We start from the raw sequence: 25,155 nt of genomic DNA, 5'->3' as shown, positions 1-25,155 counted from the left end.
TATTTCATCTTTGAGTCACACAAATTAGATGCAGATGTAGCTGTTAAACTGGCGCTATATACAAATGTATAAAATGGTTAGTAAACCATGTAAACAAAAAGAGCTGTTTACATTTTCAACTCATACTGTTCAGATCCTTTCCAAGCCACTCACAGACTTTTTGAATCAGAGTGAAACACCTCATTTGTCAACTCTCATCCATAAGATGTGTGTTATGGCCACACAAAGCGTGTCGGGCGTCAAAAAATCTGGATTTTGCAGCATGATGCGTTGAAATGCTTCCGCTATTTTTGACTGCAGATATATCTAGTTAAATCTGGACAAAATGTCAGTGCTGCCAGCAAATGAATGTTGGGGGAAATTATGTACTTATGTGCTCAGTTGAATAAAGACAGGACTCTGCACACTGGGATAGTTGATAAAAAATAAGAATTTGATTTTTATTTCTTTCATAAAAGTATTGTCACATAGCATTATACACTTCCAAATAATAAATAAATTCAGTATCTTGTGTATAAAAAAAATCAGTTTCTAAAATCTATCTTCAGGCCACAGAAATCATCTCTTTGTTGTTGCCTGTTAGCTGTGGGAAATATAACTTTCTTTTCACAATTAGGGGTCTTAGATACACCTTAAAATGCTCTTATGGTTATAAAAAAGACAACCATACAGTAATATAGGATTGATAAAGTATAATAATAAAGGTACATACTGCATTTATATAACTACACCAATTCTTACTATTTATCTGTTATATCATTATAGAGCTTCTTTGGAAAGGTCTGGTCAGCCCCATAAAATGTATGAAAGCTGCTCCACCAACTTCTGTGTATATAACAATAATTAAACATCACCATTCTCCCTCCTAAAGAGTGACACAATTGAGCTTGCAAAGTTTGAGCGTACATCACATGAGAGGTTAGACATGAAGGCCTTTTTTTTTTTTTTGGCTTTGGTTCTAGAGTGTGTTTGAAGCCATCTCTGTTAAGAACTGCAAAAAAAAAAACAAAAACAAACAAAAAAAACTCCTAACGTTATCATAACAAATACAGTACAAAAGTTGTGAACTGACTAAACCAGCAAGTCAGGATTTGCAGGCAATGAATCAGGAGCATTGAAATCAAAGTCACAACTGTTGCAACTCACATTCACACACAAACACTGTATGCATAAAGTACTGAGCAAATAGTCTAAAGCCTTGATAAATAGATTTTTGCTCACTTCAGCAAGCTCTGTTTACATTTTCCTTGGTCACAGACCGGTTCACAGGATACTATGATTCTTGTGGCAAAGTTCACTTTGATTTGGCTTGTTTGCATCCTGACCATCAGATGAAGTCTTTATGTTTTAGCGCCTGGTGCATTTTAATTTGAAGCATAAAAATGTATGTTGATGGTGTGTTCGTTTCCAAGCTAAAATAAATGTGCTGCACTTGTTGGGGATGTTTATAACTATCCAATAGCTACACAGTATAATTCACATGTATTAATCCTAAAAGTTAAGATAACTATTTTCTCACTAAAATCTCAGCTGGTCAAAAGGTAAGTAGTGAAGGACTTCCTCTGATGAAATGGCCATTCAGTAATTCAATGAAATACTAAATCTGACAGAATTAACGTGTTAGAGGGAAGTGCCCCCCACAAGGCCAACAGTGCAATCTATAAGCTCTTACTGCGTCCCTCCTTTGACCCACATCTTTATTCTGTACAACGGGGAGCTGTTGTACCTCTGCAGCCGATGTGGCCGTCATCAGCAATCAAAATTTAAAACCCAGAAATATCCAAAATATTATAATATTTATACTAAGTAAAACTTTGATCTCTATGCAGATATTTCTCACAAAGTTGTAGTTGAAATTAAATACCCCAAACAAGAATGTGTGCCACTTCTGTGTATACCATCATATCATAACTTATCGTACACATTTCACATTACAATTATTGTTAGACTGTCAAGCACAGAAATTCTGACGGTGACGAGGCTTCAAATCTCAAAGACAAATATTCACTCTTTAAAGTTTGCATTCAATAACTGCCTGAAGAACAAACAAAATTCATTAGATCTTAATTTAACATAAACTGCATAGCTTGGATGGAGTGAGATGATTATATGTTGTAAGTCGATTTAAGTTAAGCCCTCACTCTTCAAACAAACATATAAAAATACTTGGAAAGGAGCAATGAACAATGAGCAAATCTCTTTTGGCAGCTTCTGGTTATGCAGTCTGCGCCTATGTTCAGTTCAGTTCATGTAGGCTGCTCTCACTTTAGAAAGTAAGAAAGTAAAAGGTAGAAGTTGTGTAACTCATTTGATGTATTTCATTATGAGAGCAAAAAAAATATTCAATCTGCCTTTTTTGTGGTCTCTGAGGTAAACCATGCAGAGATACAGGAGTGGGAGTGCCCTCCTCAGCTCCGATGACATTAGCTCATTGCTGACAAGGCGACTGCTCCTGTTCTTACAGGACATACCTTAGAAAGTTATTATCTAGTTTATTTATCATACACACGTTGATATACAGTGCATTTGGAAAGTTTTCACATTTTGTCATTGATCTGGCTGAGCTCCACAGAGCTTGAGATGTTGAAATGGGAGAAACTTCCAGAAGGTTTTTTTTTTTTTTTTTTTTTAATTCAGATTTTCCCATAAGGTGGCAACATAGGAAAATGTAAAAAAAAAAAATAAAATAAATAAAAAAAGGGGGTCTTTACACTTTCCAAATTCACTGTTTGTGAACATGAAACTCAAATATCACAGCATTCATTTAAGATGACTTGAAGAAACAAATGCTTCGGGCAGCCTGACAGAAAATAAGAATGTTTGATGAGTTGGAGCTTTGACTCAAAGTGAACTTATTTATAGAAACTCCATATGTGCATTAAAGAATCTTGAGTAATATCATCATGCCGGTTGATGTCCTCACCTTATTGAGATAATCTTGACCTTATTTATCAGATTTGGGAAAGACTTACTGATGTTCAAAAATCAGGAATGAACTCGCTCCTTTCAGTGTCCATTGTCCTTTTTGTTGACTCTCCCTACTATGCTAGGGAGACAATCTTCCTAATCCCTACTCAGTACCAACATGGACGACTTCACAGCGCTGTCCTCTTCTCAGCTTTCCAGCTGTAAGGCTTTCTTCCTGTCTTTCCTCCAATGAGAGACACCACAATCTGTAAAAAAAAACAAACAATAATACTGATAAGAAAAAATGAGAAACATTTGTTAAATGATAAATATTGTGCAATTACTATAACTACCTCATTTGCTATGACAATTTGAATGTAAATTACTCCATTTGGCTCACATCATGTGGACATAGAATATGACTCAGGGGACCAGAGCCACTTCACTCAGGGACAACTTCCCTCTCAGATTTCTCCTTTTTAAAAGAGACAGATCCAAAGTAGTGACAGCTGCAGCTGATTACTTCCCTGTCGGTAGTCTTCAGGTTGATGGAGTGACGTTGTACAAGTTGAGTATGAAGAGAACGACCACCACTTAAGAGGAGGTTAAAATGTTTTTACCTTTCATGGAAATGGGGTTTTTTATTATAAATTTTTTTGTTGTGAAATGGCCACTGCATCAAGCATGTTTCAATGAGATAGAATATTTACAATTTAAACACCAATTCATAAAAATGTCATAAATACCATTCAAATAGAGCAATATGAACTTTTATTAAATCTAAACATCCAATTCAAAGTCATGTTATGAAAGGCTCCAATGTAATTTGTTGACTCTTGCTGTAACATCCCCAAACAATATTTTTTATTTAAAACCGTATAGTAATGGACCACAGTGTACACGTGTCTTCCTAAATGCTAATGCCAGGTAAGCTGGGGAAAAGCAAGTCCAATAACCGACACAAAAGCCTGAAACACAAACAACCTTTGATGTTCTCCTGACCAACACGGGAACAATGACCAGGGAGGCAGGTAGGTAGCTCTGGGCTGATTTCGAACAAAGAGACCATCTCAAAGAGAGTGCTGCCCTAAAGCAAAGGCTTCTCAGCCATTATTCTGCCCTGTCCTGACTTAACTTATTGCCTCACCTAACAAATTTCCTTCAGATCATTTGCTGGTGTGCATCCCTGATGCAGATCACTTGTAAAACAATTGCTTCCTCCACAAACAGGACCACGAAGTAAGGTCAGTGCCATACCTGTTCAGTTCAGACTGCATGACAGAAAAAAACGAGCTTTCATTCGATACTAGAGATCATGAGATGTTACTGAGATGTTTGGTGGCTCTAATGTCTACACAGCAGACCCAACAATGTTTCCTGAAGGAATGCAGTGATATTTCACAATCACATTCCAGATGTGAGGGCCTCAAACAGCACACATTATAAGCTACCATGACCAAACAGATGGCCCCGTGTGAAGGGAAATCTGTCAGACTGCATAACGACACCATTATCAGTGAGCGTTCTGGTTCACTTAAACGCAATCACATCGCATGAACAACAAAGATGGCTACCCCTCATTTGCAGCATACCGTCCTTGTGTTGTTTGTGCAGGCACTGAAGTGGTTAACTTAACATGGTGGTCATAAAGGTGAGTACAACTGGAAGGGTTAGGATCAGTAATTTTTTGGGAAGAAGTTAATAAAACATTTACCGCTGAGCTCTCAACAACACAGTTACTGATCCTGACACTGTCAATTACAGGTTGCTGTTTTTATGCTGTCATGCACATGTATGTATTTGGAGCCCTTTAAGTATATTAAGTTTGCATCACAACAAACTCATTCTCATATACATGTTTTCCTGTGTTGTTACTCTACGCAAACTTTGTTGATGTAGTGAAACACACAGAAGGCGTTAATGAAAATATGAAAATGAAAATAATGAAAAAATAATCTAAGGGTGGTTATAGATCCTGTTTCTCTATTCTCTTAGTCTTATGTATCTGCCGACATTAAACAGAGTAGCATTCTTTTCACGGTGAATGCAGTCATGTGTTCCATCAGTACGCATTTCTCTGACACACGACACCAAACATGGCTGCACGCTGACATTGAGGGAAACCATTGTTAAGACTGCAATGTACTGGAACAATTTTACAAGGCTAGCTTTTTGTTGCAAATAAAAATTACATAAAAACAGGCAAAAAAAAAAAGGGGGCAACCTTAACGATTTTACACTTCATGGACCTGAAACTTCACATATGTTTTTCTCTGTGATCTCAAACATCACAAACAAACTGGAGGGATATAAGAAAGAATATCATGCCTGAGCCAACAATCTGGGAATTATAAACCAGATCATTTGCTTTCATCGCTTTATTTCGGAGTTTATGGGAAAGCAAGTATATTCAAAATGAATACCATACTCCAAGGACTTCTTAGATAGATAACACATATTTAAGTTAAACAGCACAAACTGGGAAAATCTTAAATTCTTGTTGAAGCATTAGTAAAATGTTGCTGGGAGTAAAAAATAACAACAAAACTTCTAAGAATTAAAACTGAACGCTAAATATCTGCATGACAATGCAGAAATTGGGGCGACTCAAGTGAGCATTTTAGGATATGTGGGGCTGCATCTGTAAAGCTACTAAAGATTTGAATAATTTAGTCCAAACAATAACACTGATCAAACATGAAAACAATATTTTTGGGCTGATTGTTTGGAGGGTTATGGAGAGCATCAAATCTTGGATTAGTTTTGCAGGAAAGGACACTTCAGAAGAGAGAACAGAGTCTTGAGACTCAGTTAACCAGGGAGACGGGAAAAGTTCTGTTGAGCAGATTTGACCACTGCAAACTAAGATTAAACATTAATAATTAACTTAATTTATGAAGCACCTTTTCAAATCAAGATTTACAATGTGCTGTACATGGTGAAAACTATCACAAAAAACACGAACAGAACAAACCAAAAGAATAGCTAAATAAAATATTAACAGCTACAGTAATTCTATGTTGTACTTTCTGCATGTGATTATGTGCTAGGATCTATGGGACATCAAATTTTTCTTTAGGGATGTCCACAAGTCTCCAGCATGGACGACCAAACGCTACTAGAATTTAACAGTCTGTGCAACCATTTTTTTATTACAGTTATTTTTAAACGATGCAATTTGATCAACGCTGTATATGCACTGATCGTTACATGACTTTAAAAGTGCATCTGGACTGCGAGGAGATATATTGGAATTAAATGATGATGAAATAAAAGCATCACATAACTTAGAAGCAGGACATCTGTGAATTTTCTCCAAATGATGATGTACATGATGTAAGCCGATTCCAAAGACAGTTAGGATTTTATAACACTCTTGTAGTCTGAGCTCAGATTTACACAACATGGTAGGGCTGAGAAACAAAAAGAAAATGTCCTATCCCATTTGAATCATGCCATCACATCAGTCTGACTTAGATATGACTTTTTTGTGCATCTTAAGTGAAATAAACCCACCTAAACCTGTTTTGCATATCATAAAATGTTTAACCCTCTTAAACTCGAGATGAAAAACATGTGCCGATGAAGGCTTTAACATCAGGACTCTGACATATTGGAATGTCCTGCCAAGGGAGTTTATACTTGATAATCCTCTTAATATAATAAATCCTTTAGACATGTTGATATGGAATGGCTTTTCAGGATTAGGTTTTGCCTTCCTTTATAATGTTTTTTTTTTTTTTTTTTTAACACGCCTTGAACTGCCTGTCTCTCTTATCGTATCACAGTCAATCACCTTATTTTGTGTTTTTAGTTGTAACCCACATTGTGGGGTCACTTTAAGGTTTTACATCAGTTTCCTCTGTTATACTTACAGTCCTGCTGCAATTCTGTGCTTGCAAAGCAGTCGCTGAAGAGGCAGAACATGGTGTGGCAGAAGTTGTCTAGGAGTGATTTTGGAGAGGCAAAGCGCCAAACCGACTCAGGCACTCTGTCAGGCTCTTCCGTTAAACTATCCCAAATATCCTGGATAGTCTCTGGAAGCTCCTGCTGTAATACCTGGACATGGAAGCAGAAGAGAAAGTTACGACACACATGATAAATAAATGAAGGCATTCAAGTTTCCCAGAGCAGCCAAAAAGCACCATTGGTTAAATCTTCACCCCCCCCCCCAAAAAAACTGGTACACAGATGCTTTTAATTTATAGTGTGGCCAAGTTCCCAAACTGAACCAGTGACCCCTGCCCTCACAGTTTTTCTCCACCCACACAGTCAGCTCATTTGTTCATATGGCAACTAAATTCATCAACGCAGAGCAGTCTGTCAGTCTCTGCCAAACAGTTGCTGCCTGCACATGATAATCTGGTATGTTATGTTTTTGGAGAAGGAGGTTTAAACACACAAACAGGCAAATAGGTATTTCAACACACAAGCAGCATAAAGACACAATTTGGCAACTGAGTGGAGAAACAGGTTTGGTGACAGATAAGAGACAGAAATGTCTCTTATCTTTAAATGATCTCATTTTCTTTGACTGCTAAAAATTGCTCTCAATGCAGAAAATGCAGGACCTTTTAATGTCATTAATGTGTTTACTAATACTAAAGTGATCAGTGCGTTAGTGTGTGTCAGAAGGATGAGCGTGGCAGATCACCAGCTGGATCCCAGCGATTGGACAATACTTACATGGACCTGACAAACGCCTCGGAGGCATTCAGAAACTAATCAGACACCTTCATATTTTTCATATTTATGCATTTTGCCCTCAATGTATGTACATTCAATACCACAATCGACAAAACAAAAAGCCACGGCCATGGACGATGCACAGGAGCACTGTATTTAGCTATCTATCATAAATAGAAGCTGTGTTGAATTTTTTAATGATATGAGCATTCATTCCTAATATTGATAATTGAATCAATGTGATGTCACCTGTGAAACATCCTTTGAAACAATTACACATACGTATTGAATTGCTCCACTTGAGGTTAACTGAATTCAAATGTAGTACAGACATGGCCCCCTTGGGCTTACCTCAGCAGGATGAGCGTGCACAAAGACCCCCTCTGCGTCCCTGAGCCGATTTTCCAACTCTGCAGTGTATGGACGTGAAGGATGTCTTTCTGGCAAAACTCGGATGATCTGAAATTTCAATTTAAGAAAACAAAAATGTATCTTCCTAAAATAGAAACTAAATATGTTGGTGCAGACAGAATTTGCACCACAAATAAATATACAAACAAAAATGTGAAGTTTCTGCTCAAAGCATCTCAATGTAACACTAGAACTTTGATCATCTACTATACAAAATCCTTAACCCTTACTGTAACCAGTTTGTATCGGGGTAAGTAAGCATGAAGTGCAAGTTATGGGTGTGGCCACTTTAAATAGCCATTACACAGACTCTACATAACTCGACCCGTGAAGACAGTTCTAGGTGTGGGCTTTAGGACGAATCGGAGGATGAACAGAAAATCCATCAGAAGAACTTTAATTAGCATTAGTGCCTACTTAGAGCAGGGGATTACTGGAGCCCTGAGGGTTTACAGGACTCAACAGACAGGAGACAGGGCCGCAGGGGGCCCATCCCTGGCTCTGTCAGGTGAGGAGCACATGCTACTAGTTTTTACCTCAAGGCAACAAAATATTCACCTGTTGATACACAGTAATTAAGTGAATGACTGACATTAGATTTTTGAGCTATTTAAGTTATTTAGAGCCATCTTGACTGACAGAATCTTTTCTTCCTCCTACCATTTAAAGGAAGAAAATGCAAAAAAGCACACATGCCAAAAGTTTTGTGAACTAACTTTGGGAGATGTAAAATATCAATTCAAGTCTTTTTTGGATTATTTGGAAATACGCTCATAGGTTGCATTTTAGGCCGTAAAGTAAAACAAGTCCTAACTTCATATAAGCTCCTCCCTCACGTATACTCAGCCACACGTAGCTGTCAACGAATAGAAATGAGTATGGAACGTTTTATCCCCGGCCCAACCATAAAGCACAAGGGCTTGAATTAGTGACACAGTTCTACATACTGAGCGAAAATTTTGGGATTTAATGACTTTAATTGTAGCTGCTAAAAACCTCGTAACTGGGTCTCTGTGTTTCCAGGGTCAGGGCTCAATTTACTCTCTAGCCCAAAGCCCTTAGCAGTCTCATGACACTTCTGTTTAAATTGCCCTTAAGTAACAGCGAAACAATGCATCGAAAGATTCTTACAAGGTTGCACGAGAACTCATCTGTGACGCTTTTAAACAAGTGTGAAGGAATTCACATGATCATATGACAAGAAATATTACTTTATAGAGTAAAGTGGAATTTACGGTGCATCAATGAAAACTTTGTTCAATGTAAACAGCTGCTGATTTATACTGCAGTAACTGCACCACAGGCATCTCTTAGCATTTTATCTTTTCTATGATCAGAAAAAAAACATACTTAAATTAGACACTCACAAAATAAGCAAATGGGAAATCATCAGTTTGTCAACTTATGTGAAACTCCATTTCCCCCCAATTCATTTAGGCATTTAATATTTAATATTAATGTTATTATCTTTTTACCTTTTTTAACACGCCTTGGTTGACCTGGAACCACAGCCTCTGAAGAACCAATTCATCCAAGTCTTTCACCTGAAGCTTCTGATGCACCGAGAATAGGAGAGGAAAGTTAAATAGGATGGTGAACAAATTTTAACAAAAGTTTCAGATGCTGAAAACGGGAGCAACTGAGAAGAACGGAAAGAATCACAAATCAATTTTTACTGTAAGAGAGTGGAGAGATTTTTACCATTCTACTGATGTTTGACAGTTTAAAGATTTCCTTCTGATGTATCCTGATGGTGTAGTTGATGGGGAAGTTGTGCTTCTGTCACACAGAGAAAAAGTGCAGAAAGATATGACGAAGCTCAGTTTACACACGAAACACTCTGTACTGATAGTGGAGGCCTTGAAATGTGGAAAACTGCTATTAATGCAAAAAGACGTTGGTTTTGGCATTTACATCATCGCATTTTCTTTCACGGTCACAAAGATCAAAACTGTTCCAAACACAAGGCAGTGTGGAAGATAATGTATCTACTAGTGGATTTATCCAGGTTTTGTCAAATTAGATTATTTGCAGTGATTGTGTGAATCTACTAAATACAACAATTCATTACAAGCAGTGCTTACTGTCTCTCAACTGATTGTAATTTGAATTGTATTGAATTGTTTTATTGAAAAAGTAACTAAATAAATGTCAACGTTTCCTCTAAGATTATACATTTTTATGATTACATTATTGTAGAACATTGAGTTTCAAGCCATTTACCAGGCAGGGACATTTCTATGAAAAACCAATTAAATTGTATGTGGATCTCCTCAAGTGTGTGTCAACATTTGCTGCTTTTTAAATTGGTGTCTTGCTTGTGCTCTGAGTTCATGCGAGTGTATTGTTACATTTTTCAAAGCCATTCTGAAAAAGATACGTAACACATACATGAAAATGTTGTGTTAAGAGTGTGTCTTTATTTTACGCCAACCTTTTGCCCGAAAGCACATTAATCCACTGTCCTACCCAGTTGGTCTAGACATAAAAAACCACCGGCTAGACAGCTAACTCCACATTTTCTGAGAAACACCGACGAACATGCGGGCATTCTCTCACCATGTACCGTCGCCTCTGGCTGAGGCTGACGTTGAGTGTCCTCAAAGGCGTGCACATGCTGGCTGGTGTCGAAGCCATAACAGGCACGAGCAGAAACAGGCCTGCAAAGAAAGAGGAGCAGCAGAATGAGAATCAAACAGCACAGTCCATTACTTTGCTAAAACTTATTATGCAGGTACACATATGTCTGTGTGTGTTTCTGTTTTAGTGGCATTTGGGTTTGTAGTGAATATGTTCAATCAGTGCAATCACTTTAAATGGACGTGACACAAAAATGTAAATGTAGGTATGAACATTGCATATGGTTGGGATGTGCACTGGTGACCCCAATGAAATATGGGAGCTGAAAACGATTATATATCTGCTGTAAACACTGCATTTGTACATAATAGAATCATTCTGGGTCAAATTCAAAGTTCAACATTCAGCCAATATTCATGTCTATCACACATTCAGTCACACCAAAAACATATCAACAGCTTATCGCTTCACTCACTAGACAGCGTGAAAGACTGCACAAAGGGTAACATAACTGCCCAGCTTCATGTCCTTATCCAGCTCTGCAGGCCAATGATATATCACTGTTCTTCTTCTGTTTTCTCCCTGAGAACGATTTGTCTGAACTCCTGACTGGAAGATGCCATAGAAACATTTCCCACCAATCTCCTACATTTCACAATCTTTGCATTCAACACCTCTGGTCATAAAGTCATCATTCACTCCTGCTGCTGACAACTGTGAACCTGTGCTGTTACTGTCATTCTTATCTTAGTGTATCAAAAGGATGGTTTTCAAGCTGGTGTGAGGATTCAACTGAGTGAGTGCTCCACCTTGATCCGAATCAGTCAGGCTTTAAGAGCGGCCACCTCACTGGAACAGCCCTTTTGACTTGTGACACAAGCCCTGAGGGAAGTGATAACTGTGGCTCAATCTTCACTTCTTATCCAGCTGGATTTATCAGAGGCCTTTGACACGGTGCTCCCTCATAGAAGCATCTCAGGCTAAATACTCTTTAGGTTTGATTGTTCTCTCACGTCTTGGTAAGTACAAACATCCTCATCTCATCTCCTCTCCTCAGGGGTGCCCACAGGGTTGGTTCTCTGATATGTTCTCTTTACATGTAAACCATCTGCTCAAATGGCTTTTTATATCACCCCTACAGACAAGAAACCCGAACCTGCTGCTTCTGTCGGATTACTATCTCTTCCTGTGGATCTCAACTTTCTTCTCAGCCTCCTTTTCGTAAACTACCCAAAAAGACCATATATTTATCTCTCGATCAAAGTCACTGCAAGAAGTTTAACTTCTATTTGCTTTGCACTGCATTGGAAAAGCCTGCCTTAGTACAGCATACAACTCCTGGCCACCCCTAACCTGAACTGGTGCAGCGGCTCTCTGGTGGACGTCCCTTCGTGTATAAATTGGACCAGACTGTCCAGAATGCTCAATCTGGTCAGCCATTTGTCCAGCCTGTTGACATCTGAGGTTCCCAGACGGTGAATCCTACTGGCCTGGTGTTCCACCATTGTTAAAGGCCACCATGAGGTTGACATAGTAGTTTTGAGCAAAAGAGACATAAAAAAGACAAGCATATCCATCAACTATGTGGCATTTCACATGTTTGTTGGGAGAACTACAGCCAATGACTCCCAGAGACAACGCAGGCAATGACAAATGTAAAATAGAAAACGGGCTGTATAGTGTGGCTCTGCTGTTGTGGTTTAGGTTTTTTTCTGTGTTTTCTTGAATTAATGTGGTGTTGTGCTTTTCCTTCTTCACTTTTTATTTCTCGTTCATGGCACTTTGTGTGTGTCGCAGGAGGCATGGCTGGCTCTACCAGCAGCTGAGGCACACTCTGGTTTTTGTCTGCATAGGTCCTCATAGTTTCAATCCACGAGGGGTGTCAGCTCTTTATGAGATGAACAAGGGAGGGGAAAGCACGCGGGGCTGGAAATTTGCAGCAGAGTGAAGGTTGCTTTTCTTGACATCCCCATCAGGATAGTGAAAGTTTAAAAATATTAGTGTGTTGATCAGCTGAAAACTGATCAGCACACTAATATGCTAGAAGAAGGTGGGCCAATGGAGGTCAGTGCTGGATAACTCCCTGCTGCTCGGCTGCTCTTGTCCCATGTTTCTGGTGAATTAGAAAGTTTTTTCTTCCCGGTTGTTAACCCTTTTCTTTATTCTATTTTTACTGAAACCTAAATACATACCATTTATATATTGTAATTTTCTGTCATTTCATTCATATAAAAGTGCTGTTGGGAGCCGCAGCTTGTTATCCTTAGCAGAAATCAGTTTTTACACACCTGCACTTCTGGGGATTTGGATTGTTTCCAAATGCTGTTCCAACAGGACATGAATTACTTCGACATCTTGGAGTGCAGGAGGAGAGCCAACAGCGGTTCCTCTGAACTTAAAGTGTATCTAAAATCCCAAGCGTCAATCTATTATACTAAAAATGTCATTTTTCCATTTGACCTCAAAATTGTCCCACTTCAGCCCAGTTCAACAGAAGCTAGAACCAGCCACAAAGCTTCAAACAACAGATGATTCATTTCAGAAAAAAACCAAATGAAAATTTACTATTGGAATGGTACATACATTTCACAGAGAACTAATGCTGACTACTACAAGCTCAATCAAAAGAACCGTATGTCTCCTCACATATGATGCTGAGTACGGTCGTATGTTGGATCACAGACAGATCGCTCACACGGGACAATACGCTGCAGCCAACTGAAGAAAGCGTCTAGTCACTCACAGGTAATAGAATAAAACTGCTGCAGCATCTGGAATTCTTCTTGTATGAAGAGCAAAGAAAAGACTGTTGGATCAAAACATGCTTACTATAAAATGGTGAATATAAAGGCCACATATGGAACAGGCATTACTTTGGTCTGAATATTCACACCTGCCTTTTTTTACGATTTAGCACTGAGAGCAGCTGTGTTTTCAGTTTGTCCATCCATCCACCCACACATTCCAGTTTCATGATCACAATATTTGAGGGACTTGTATGAATTTCTTTAGATTTGGTACAATATTCAGTGAGGCTGAACATTTTGGCGGTAAAAGGTCAGTGGGAGCTTAGATAGCTGTTGAAGAAAGAGCACAGGTTGGCTGTGGGAATTTCAATACACCTGTCACAAAGACTCACTCTGACCCAAAGACGAACTGATAAGAATTTGGTTGTGAAAGGCCAACAGGACCAAACAAAACATCACAAATAAATCAACTGCAGTTGTACAACAAAGCTTAGGACCAAGTTACAGTATGTATACCAAGATACAGATAGAGGTCTTCACTTAGTATTTCTTTATTATTATTAGAAACATTATTATCAATTCACACTATATACTGCTGTATGACATTTGATGCTAAGAAAATATCTGTCTCAAAAAGTTAGCTCAGTTACTATACAGGTGAATGATGTAAAATGCTGTTTCTATGCATGTCTGTACATGTTTCAATTGGTGCCTGTTTGTTTGTGTCTCTAGGTGTGTGTGTGTGTGTGCATGTGTGTGTAACAGAACCTGAATGTATTCACTTGTACTCCATCAGCACAATTGTCAATTAAGAGTGTCGTTCAACTGTGTTTCAGTCTGTTGGATCACACTGGGCCACAAATACCTTGCTGAGAGCACGTCATTGGTCAAACAGGTTTGTTGTAGCAGATAGCACAATGAGGGAAATACAGTGTCATCATTGGCTTGTTTCCAATTTAGTGCCCTTATGCTCATCATGAACACATTCAGTGTGGTTCAAAACTAATTCATTGTACTCCAATCCAACAGACTGCAAACTACAGCATATTCTTTGGAAAGATTCTGAATGATTACAAAATACTCAAAAAACCCACCGGAGTTTCTTATTCTTATCAACTTCAATAACTGCGACTCAATGATCCTCAATCATCAAAAATAAATAATATCAGTAACTTTGCAGGGTCTCACCTGGGGCTGAGCTACTGTCAGTTCCCGAGGGAGATCACTGTTTTGGAAGCTTTCACCAAATGGGTCTCACCTATGCCTGAGGCCAGGTTTGAAGAATAGATGACACAAGTCACTGTTGGTTTCAAAAGAACTGCCAATTGTGAAACCAAACACCCAGAGGTTACACAGAGACTAAGCACTACAGCAGGAGTTGTTAAATAAGTCATGGTTCTCTGCGAAACAACTTAACTGGCTCACCTGCTCGAGTTGTACGCATCTGTAATGTTGCTGAAACAGATCTTTCTATTCTGCTGCACACATTTGTAGCTCATCCCTAATGAACAAATCCAAGGCTTTATCCCTTACTCTATCTGCATCAGCTACAAAATATACTGTACCATATAAAAATGGCTTCCATCTATTTTGTTTGTGACCCATTATTCTTTCAGGGGCAGATTTCACTGGATAATTGTTTCACAATGAGGCCTTTCACATTTTAAGCAATGACTGAAGCCAACATAGAAGGAAAAGTCAAGGAGGAAAGAGAGAAACTTCATATTCATCTTACAGGCCCTCAGGAACAGCTTGTGATCATCAAAGGACACACCAACCATAATCTTGTCTGAACCGGCTAATATCACTCTAGATTCTTTAAATATATTGCGGATAACATTTGGGCTATACAATTCAGCATAATTATTATTGTTTACATTGCGACACAAATACTTTTACAAAACAATCGAGTACTTGACTCTGGCATTATTACTGGAACATTTCCTTTATTTATAGCAAACTGTGGCCTGTGAGCTGAGATCTGACTGTTGGAACAACTTCTTATCAGGGGTTATACCAAACAACTCAAACTGTTTCAAATCTGAAACAATAACATCTGGATGTTGAAACACAATCCATGTTCCCTTTGTTTTATATTTATGAATCATAAATTCAATGAAAGTAAAATAGGTAGGAGATCAAATTTGAATTGTTGCCAGTGTTTGAAGTTATCACTTATAAGATTTCTGCATACCAAAAATCTGCCACTGCCTGCACAGTTATTTAAAATCTCCTCCTTTCACAAGTTTTCTCTTGCTTCTGACAAACACAGGAGCGAAGCCAAGAAGCTGAATTTTAAAGAATTTAAATCTATTGACTATGTCCTGGAAGAACCTCATCAACCTTTCTGCTAACAGCCCCGAGAACGTCATTCATCAGTGTGCTCGTTTATACTCCCACTTATCCTGATCAGGACAGTGACACAGCTGGGCTCCCTCACAGCAAGCATTACAGGAAGAAGTGATGGCAAGCTAAAGTAATGAGTAAAGTGAATGAGTATTATCTAAGTCTATGCAAATTCATACATATAGGGTCAGCAGTCAATGACAGCAGACTGGAGGTGTGGTTTACAGCTGATCTGATCATCCTTGAAAAGAAAATCCTTTCCCAACCAAAATATATCAGGGTGACTGTCCACCGGCTGAAGCTTGTTAGAAGTTTAACAATAATTTTGCAGCTATTTTACTACAGGCTTATGCGCTCCACGTAAATGTATAACCCTCCCACCACTGTAATGCCACAACCATGAAGGATTCCTCAAGAGAATGAACTGCTACCACTCCGCACATTATGAAGAGCTGTCAGCCGGTCTATCTTCTTCGTCTTGGAGGGGACTTTAGAATCTTCGGTACTACTGAGATTTTCCCTCATAGATAAAAAAAAATGTGGTTTAATGCGGCTGTGCCTTTTTGTTAAACTAGTTTTCTAGCCATCCCGACAGCTGCCAGTGTTTTCTCATGTTGATCAGGGGTTGTGCACAATTGAGCATAATTGAAAGAGAGAATCTGGTCCAGCAAGGAGCATGTCTTACTCTACATTTTTTATTTAAACAGTGTATTATTCTGCCTGAGGTGAATATACTCTGATCTAATATGGGAATATTCTCTCTGAACTGTCCTGTGCTCCAATAGAAAGACATCTGAATCTAATATGTTAGATGTGAGTGTGGAAAACTGACTGCTGACTTTATTCATCAAATGTTGTATTTGCCCTGTACTGAAAATGTAAAATGAAAGAGTCCACACTACGTTAGATGAATTTTTTTGCAGTGGCTGTACTGCTTTGATCCTAAGATTACAGCCAATCACCTTCACCCTGAGATTTTAGGGTCAGTCCTCATTAATCCCATGGCGGTGCTTGTCTTCACGTTTATCAGCATGCTTTTAAGCAAGAGGATAATGTGGGCTGTACATCAATCACATGATTATCAGGACATACCAAAGCTTTAGAAATGTTATTTTGAGTCATACAAATGACTGGAGGTGTTGGTTATAAAAGCCCAGGTGGCAGTGAGTTCCAGAGGGTCTTAAGAGGTCAGCATTTTACAATGAGAGCAAGGCAAGAACGTTTGTGAAAAATATTTCATTTGAGTTAATTTCGTTGGATGTCTTGAATAAAGTTGTGTAGCTGAGATTAGTTTTAAGAGACCGATTTATTTAATCTTGTCTGATGTACTGTGTTAGCAGACTGTTGTTCAGTTTTATCCATATGCACATGCACACATAAATGCATAATCAATACACTGCATACCAGTCATCGTGCCAGTTAATTGTTTAAAGTTAATGTTAATGTTACATGATTTTAGTCTTAATAATTTTATAATTTCATGTGGTACATTTGGTTCATTCCAGTTCCTGATTGTGTATATATATTTTATTTTCGGGAATTGAACCCAGGTAAACTGCTTAGACAGTAGCTATGCTAACCACTATAAGAATACCTAAAGATGTTTAATCTTTATGGGTCTGAACCCATTTTGGCTGTTTCTGAATATTTTTTATTTTGCCTTAATATACCACTTAAATAAAATGTTCAGTGAGACTAGCATCAGCACAATCTACCAGTGTTCTTTTTTCCAGATTTGTAAAATGACAAATTATTGTAAAATATATTGATAGAAATGTGACACCTCCTCATACAATTCCACTTTAAGATTCACATAATTATACTATCAAATTAAGACATATCTCCTATTTTATATAGTCTATCGATGTCAAGCAAAAAGTGGAAGAATTTCAAATCTGCACTGACCTAATTTTTTTGCTACAGTGCTTTGAAAACATCTCATGATGTGATCGCACTGGCCTGATCATAGACCCCTGAGGGTTAAGTAATATGTATGAACAGCTTCCCCAAATTACTTCAGATCAACAGTGCCGCGCCAGCATGCCTACATATTTTGTTTTTAAACCAGGACAGCTCAACAGCGCATTTATACCTTCATTTACTGTTATGATACAAGTTATCTCCAAAACTCATTACGGTGATTCCAAAGGCTGGAATCAGTTTTGATCAACTTGATAGGCATTTTCATGTTTTCATCAATTTTCTTGTAATCATGGAAAGAACATGGTAAATTTTACTTATTATCGCTGTCTATTTCTTTTTACTCAAGATAATATTGATTGAACCTTTGCCACAAGAAAATTATCTTTGTTATCTCAAGATAACAAAACAATTAGCCTGTAATCACAAGATAATTTGCCTTTTGGTTTGAGATAACGGCTTATCAACCTTCTCAGCTTCCTTAAATGACCGACCCCCACAAAATGTCATTGTCAGCCAGCCTTTTAAGCTGCGAACAGGCCAGTTATTGAGCGTCACTTACAACCAACCATGTAGTCTAAATGATAATTTCTCATCATTTAGGTTTTTTGAGTTCAAGCTTCCTGTTGTCAAATATTACTTATAAAGTGTCATTTTAGCTGCCACCAGCAGAATTTTATATCACTAAATTAATTTTTGAAAAGTTCAAGAATGTGTAAATCTACTAAGAACTTGTATAACAACAGTATCACAGGATGTTAGTAAAATATTAGAGAATCCAGTTGTAACTAGGCTGTTTTCATTGGTCAATGCAGAAAACGCATGTTAGTTTACTGGATGCAACACAGACAAAATAAAGCTACAGAGGCAGATTGTCTCAAAAACTAAAGTCAGCTATATACTTGTTGTATATATTTTATGTGGGCGGTGAGATTTCTTTTTAACCACTTTCTTCCATTGATTTTCCTGAAATTTTATACCAAAACACACACTGGAATCCTTTTTCAGTTACCTTGGGTGTAACAAAGAAGGAACTGCTTGAGTAAAATTGGATGAAAAAGAGTAAATAAACAAAGCAGAGTGTGATCTGGTCTCAAATTCACTCAAGGGGGACTGCAAAATTCCTTTGAGGCCTGGCCATCATCATATCAACAGAGGCCATGCAGAAGAGCCTGTCTTTCTTTTCTTTTTGGTTTACTCTGAGGTCATCTGGTCTTTATTGCTTCACCTATTTTAGTCAGTTATATTTATTCAGGGGAAAACGATTAAGCCAACCACATGAATACAGGAGGTGTGTTTCAGGTTCACATTAGTGATAAACAGCCTGTTGGGTAATTCTTTGTCATAAAAAAGTAAGTCATTATGAATGATCTATCTGTCTGTGTACCATAAATCTCACATTATATTTCTAACCTGGCTGGCATTCTCACAGCAGCGTGTTGGCTGCTGTCCTCCTCATACATCACTGCAGACACTCTTGCTCTCGGCACTGCCAGACAAAGTGTGTTTTCTGAAACTTAAAGGTACTTTCCCTGGGCTCATCAGCAAACCCTTTTTAAGGCTTAGGACCTCTATAGTTTTAAATCTGTAATATCTCCAAATAAATTGGTGGTGAACATAATTCATTCCCTGTCCCCCCACAAGGTCAACACCAAATGCATCACAATGAGACCAATTCATACAACACTGGGCTTAAATCCAACACAAGGACTGACAAAAACTACTGACTACTGTTGCCGTGCGGCTTTGCTTACTGCCTAAACCCATGACAAAAACACATCTTCTCTTCGCTCTTTCACCTGTGTACGAATAATGTACACACACACAGACAAACGCACAATGCCATTTCCAGCTCAGCACCAATTGAAACATCAGCAGCAGAAGACAGAAGAGCCAGCTCACAGATGCAGGTGCACACACACACACACACACACACACACACAAAATTGTTTCTAATTTTAACTCTAAAAGCAGGTTTTAACCCTGAAAACACACAGACAGACAGACAGACAGACACACATCTCTTACCCAAAAGGCCTCCCACCAGGCAGACTGAGGTGGACAGTTGGACCATACTCTGGCTTAAGTCCTCCACAAATGCACAAATACACAGATGTGGCGGCCAGTCACGAACACACACACAGTACTGGTGTTTGTAAGTCTTCAGTGTGTGTGTTCAAGGAGGGCACACATCAGGCTTCAGGTCATCAATGCATTGTTGAGCATCTCTGAAACAATCCAGCACACACAGGTCCCCCGATCGTATGGCTCCTGTGATTCTGTACTTCCTGCTGTTGACAGTCTGAAAACAGGAGACAAAAACATCAGGGAGCCGGAAAAGGAAAATAAGCAGGAAATCATAGATAGTGAGGCAAAAAGATCAGCCCACACAGAGAGATGGAGTTCAAGCCTGAGAGGCCTCCCATTGTGAAGAGCCTGTGGATTTTCAAATAAATTCAGACATGGCTGAACTGCCTAGGTGAGCCTCGACTGTGGTCCAAACTGTTATAAGTTGACAGTCACATAATGGATTGCCACAAAATATGTTGATCAATTCCTGTTACTTTGTTGGTCCTTTTTTTGCTCCAACACTTAGGTGGCATTGCTTCAACAAGTGTTGAATGAGTTTTCAGAGCACAATCATTAGCTCATTCATCAGCTCTTCAGATAAGTCATTTTGTTCGACAGACAGTTCAAAAGCTAAATACATTTCATTTGCAGTGAAAGTGAAAAGTAGTATATCATCGTATGTGAGAAACTGACTGAGGAGGGATTTATGATTACAATATTGCAGCTGCTTGCTACATAATTGCTTTTCAGCACTATTTAGATAATAATCAAGTGTCACACAACAGAAAATTATTGCTTGCTTGATTCATGTTTTGCCTGCATGTTGCAGCTTCTGTATTAAGGCCTTTGTAGCTTCCAGCTACCCACAGCTGTGTGAGTGATAAAACCCTCATGTTGGGACTCCTCATCTGTGCACTCACTGATCCTTCAGATTTATACCACAGTCAACAGACAGTATGTTTGTCTGGCAGTTGATCTCAACATCCACCAGGTTGTGGGATTGTGGGATTGTGTGGACAAACTCTGGTTTGTCTCATAATGTAATTACCTAGCTGGTTAATAAAGACAGAAAATGGAGCTGAAGCAACACAAACTGCTAACAATGAAGTATGACAGTGCAAACCTTGTCATTTGCCATTTACAGGGAATTTTGATGAGCTCTGAGCATTTTCGAAATGACTAGTGAGACAATGCATCTTAGAATGAATTGTTTTAACAAATCAAATACTGCTCTTTGTTACTTTTCCAAAAGAAGTACCAGATCTTTAATGCAGTGTCTGCTCTGTTAGTCAACACTACCAGTAAGAGCTGTAAATAAATGAGGGAATGAATTAATTAATTCGAAACAGGCCACCGAAGAACTGTTAAGCAAAGAGCAGCTTGATTTATAACAGCCACGAATAAACACAGCTATAACGCATTGTGACATTCTTTCTCCAGTTCCATTATACTCATAGTCTGGACGGCCAAGCTCCCACGACCCCCTAAGCAACCCTGCAAGGATAAAGGGCTGACCCTGCTGTAGCGTGACCAAGGCAGAATCCACATCGCTGAATGTGAGGTACATAAGCCGATCAGAACCTCCTCTCCATCACAAAGGTGTAACTTTTCACAGGGAGGCTGAACTCCAGCAACAGGAGCACACATTTGCCCATTCTCCATTCTCAATGATGGGATTCAACACCTTAGTCAAATAATAATCGTGCTTGTAATCCTGTGTCTGCACCTGCACCTGCCTCCAGATGTAATGAGTAAAAATAATTACTGTTCCACCTGATGTCTGGTTTTTCTGAGCCAAATTGGTGTAATTACGCGGTTAATTAGAGTCAGGATATTCGACAGGCAATAAATTGTCCTTACAACAACTTCTACATGTTTTGTTGCTGCACAACTCTGAATTATAGGAGCTATAAGGACACTTGACAGCAAAATAAAAATTCATCTTTATGATTTCATCGAAATAAGTTATAAAAATACTGTATAATCAATCGCACAAATATTTACCACCATCATCAAGTCGAATGTGGAAGCACCTTTGGGACTAATTAAAGTTCTGAGTCTGTGATAATGCACACTGTAAAGCCTGAGACTGTGACACTTGGGAAAAAATGTCTTTCCTGCCAAGACAACAACATCTTAAAGATGAAGCCACAAATGTTCTGTATAACAATGTTAATGCTCTAAAGTGACCGAGTGAGAGTACAGATCTCCACTCCTTTAAGCAACTGGAGCAGGATTTGAGGATTTGAGGATGGGTACATAATGGATGGTTATTTTTGTACTTAATTTGAAGCAATATGCAGAGATTTTCACTTTGCCATCTTTTTCTCTTTAGCAAAGTCAAAACATTACATTACAATCTCATCATCTACTTGGCTCAGACTGAAGTGGTTTTCCTCATTTCCTTAGCTGCTCTAAACCCGGGAAGGGTACCCAGTGTAAAACCTCTGCTCAATCTGATATAGAGCAGGCTGACAGGCTGTGGCAACCCCTTCCATATTTACTGATTCTATAGGATAAGAGAAGTCCTCCTGTTTAACTCTGATCTACCTTTGGGCATCCTCTCCACATGTAATTAACACATGTGCCCGATACGGGTAATACGGTTCCTTTCTTACATTCAATAATCTCACATCTTTCATGAAACTACATGATATAGATTAAAGGTTCAACTCTTATACTAAAGGAATTTTAAGAGCATGCAGGCGACAAGATCAGACAGAGGAAAATAAAAGACAAGCGTATGAGGATGCAATTTTAGGAGCAAATTAATGGGCGGTTTCCCAAGAGCAGTATTTCTCCTTGTTAGCTTCACACTGTGGGCTATGTTTACAGAAAGGAGGATAAACAACTTTATTGTCACAAATGGCCCCAGCTCCTAAAATTTATGACGAAATTACTACAGCAATGAAGCCATTTATCAAGAGTAATAAACATCACACTCTGTAAAGCAGAATGGGTAGCAGGGTTCTTCCTTGTACAGAGTGTGTCTGTAAACTCTTGACAGCTCATTACAAAGCTCACAATCCAGGCTTTAAAACACGATGAACAACTTAGCTTTTAAATGGTTCATTTTTAAAAGGACTTGGCGACAACACGGGAGCATTGAGCCTACACCAGATTTAATAAGTGATTAAATGAGTGCGTTACATTTTTTACAGTTTCAGGTTGATCAATTTTGCACATTTTATCAATACTATTGGATGTAATGGACCGGATGATGCACCCTAATATCCTCTCCCACTCTAGGTGTCACCAGAGTTCATGTTACTCTTCCTCAGCGTGCATTTCCATTCTGTATCTGTTACTCACCAGTTAAAAATATGCGCTCACCTTTAGGTGTCAATATGTCACAAAGCATCAAAAATTCAATCAAAGCTGTTTCAAGCTTTTGCCCACTTCTACAAAACCTGACAATGTGTTATCTGTTAGGTTTTGGGCACACACAGGCAATAACACATAAAGGTTATATCTCTATAGAGAGAATTTACCAGCCTCTAAAGGTCATTCTGGCAAAATGACTATTTCTAATCTGCAATGTCCTCATAACACTCACTCAGTCTCTCCAAAATATCCTTACACAAAAAAGAGGGAGATCCTGCCCCATAATCATCCTCATACAGGGAAAATAAAATGGTCATACAACAACATACACATTGCATGTGCTGACTAGCCCATCTTTCTCCATCTGTTCCCTCTCTGGAGGATTTTTTTTTTTTTTCAACAACAGTTTATTTTTCCCTTAATGTCTTTTTCTGGCCATTTATCTCTAACTTAGCAGTTTGTGATGGCGACAGGCCAACACAAACTGCTAAGTTAGAGATAAAAAAATCTAACCAATCAATGCCAAACCACTATAAAATTATATCTAGGCACTTTACACATAAAGGAGGTCTACACTAATATTTATGGAGTTGTCAAAGAGACCGAACAACAGAAGTGTGCTATGTTCACATGCAGCAGAAAAAAAAAAAAGAAGACAGAGAGAGGTTTTTCAGAGGTTTGCTCTGGGGTGAAATCATTCTGGATGGATTGACTGGATGTTCATGCCAATGTGTAGCAGCCCTCTCCCCCTGTGAAGACCTCTATTCCTCCTGAGACCGATGAGGTCTCATCTTACTGTTCTGATCTATGCGAGCTGCTGTGCACTTGTCCTGACTGGCTGCCTGCATAAATCCAAGCAGACCAAGCTACAAGGTTTGCTTTTCTTGCAGACCACATCAGAGGGACCTAGCTGTCACTGATCTGAAACACCGCATGACCAACAAATGTCCTGACGCACCTGACGAAAGTGAAAGTAAAGTGGCGCTGGACAAGTAAAGGGACATCTGCAAGCACACGCTGCCCAACACACACACACACAAACCTGCAGACGAGGAAACAGAAACACGCAACTGTGTCCAAGAAGAAAGTCTGAGGGATTAAAACCCTTCTCAAAAAACACACACACATACAGAAATGCACGCACCTCAAGTGTCCGTCTCTCCTGGAGGCTCCCTGGATGCGTAATGCGGCGCGTCGCAGCGAGCCCTTATTAAATCAGCAGAGAGGCCGACACTGTGGAAAATCCAATCCTGAAACGGCCTGAAAGAAAAACCACAGAGGGAAGTCCGTTAGAGCCTCCGTCCATTCAGCCAGCTCCGGTGCGCTGACTGCGTGTGCCGCCAAGTGCGCAATAGGCAGGCCAGCTGCTGCCCCAGTCAATTTCAAACAGCACACACTCACAAAATACAACCTGCTTTCAAAATAAAAGCATGCGCTGCCCAGTGTCCTGTTGCATACCTTTGAATCCGAACTGCGCCCCCCCCCCCCCCCCCCCACACACCCTCCCCATGCGTCCCCAAGTTATTTCCAGCCAACACTGACAGAACTGCACAATGAAAAAATCCGTACAGTGATGCATTTAAAACTATTTGTAATTGGCATAAGAAGTCCGATTAAACAAAAACACGAGACCTTTACAGTTTGATGTATCCCGTGTGGCAGCATTAATTCCCATTGTTGTCTCCAGCTTTTTTTTTTTTTTTAAATAACCACTCTAACTTTGTTACTCGCCCGACCTTACCTCCACCGTCCTGCTGTGTCATGCAGAAGCTGCAGGGAGGCGGATGTTGGAGAATCAGCCTTTTATCATCAGCTTTTTGGCAGTTTTGTTTCCATGCAGATGTAACGTATGGATGCATTGACGTCACCGCCTGCAGGGGAAAAAACATGTGGTTTGACTTATCACAGGGATCCTCTCGGGGCTTTCGTTTGTCGACACAAAGCATCGATAAATGAACACAACGGCCGTAACTCCATGGGGATTTCACTTCGAAGGCTTTAACCGTTCACTGCAGTTTCACAGTTTCGGAAGCCCATTCCTGCTCTTGTCTGCCCACATGTGTGGCCCTGACGCCAAACTTTTATGAAGCTGAGGGGTTTTTGTAAGAGCGACCGGTGAGCTGGACATTTTAATACTGTAAGTAAAATGTCCATTCACTCAACC

The 25,155-nt window shown here is 39.1% G+C and overlaps 1 protein-coding gene across 1 annotated transcript; it reads right to left on the bottom strand.

Annotated features, from left to right (window-relative positions):
* Nucleotides 1–934: 934 nt before the first annotated feature.
* Nucleotides 935–24,343, bottom strand: il34 (interleukin 34). The gene is made up of 8 exons (XM_029522911.1): nt 24,136–24,343; nt 19,626–19,899; nt 10,564–10,664; nt 9,706–9,783; nt 9,480–9,557; nt 7,945–8,052; nt 6,783–6,966; nt 935–3,173 (listed from the first exon to the last, which is right to left on the bottom strand). Exons 2-8 carry the CDS (start codon nt 19,669–19,671, stop codon nt 3,115–3,117), a joined length of 654 nt encoding a protein of 217 aa, XP_029378771.1. The 5' UTR covers nt 19,672–19,899; nt 24,136–24,343; the 3' UTR covers nt 935–3,114.
* Nucleotides 24,344–25,155: the final 812 nt, after the last annotated feature.

Source organism: Echeneis naucrates, chromosome 16, assembly GCF_900963305.1.
Source record: "Echeneis naucrates chromosome 16, fEcheNa1.1, whole genome shotgun sequence".
In the NCBI taxonomy this organism is placed as follows: domain Eukaryota; kingdom Metazoa; phylum Chordata; class Actinopteri; order Carangiformes; family Echeneidae; genus Echeneis; species Echeneis naucrates.
The sequence above is the reverse complement of the archived record's forward strand: the minus strand, read 5'-3'. Positions and strand labels throughout refer to the sequence as shown.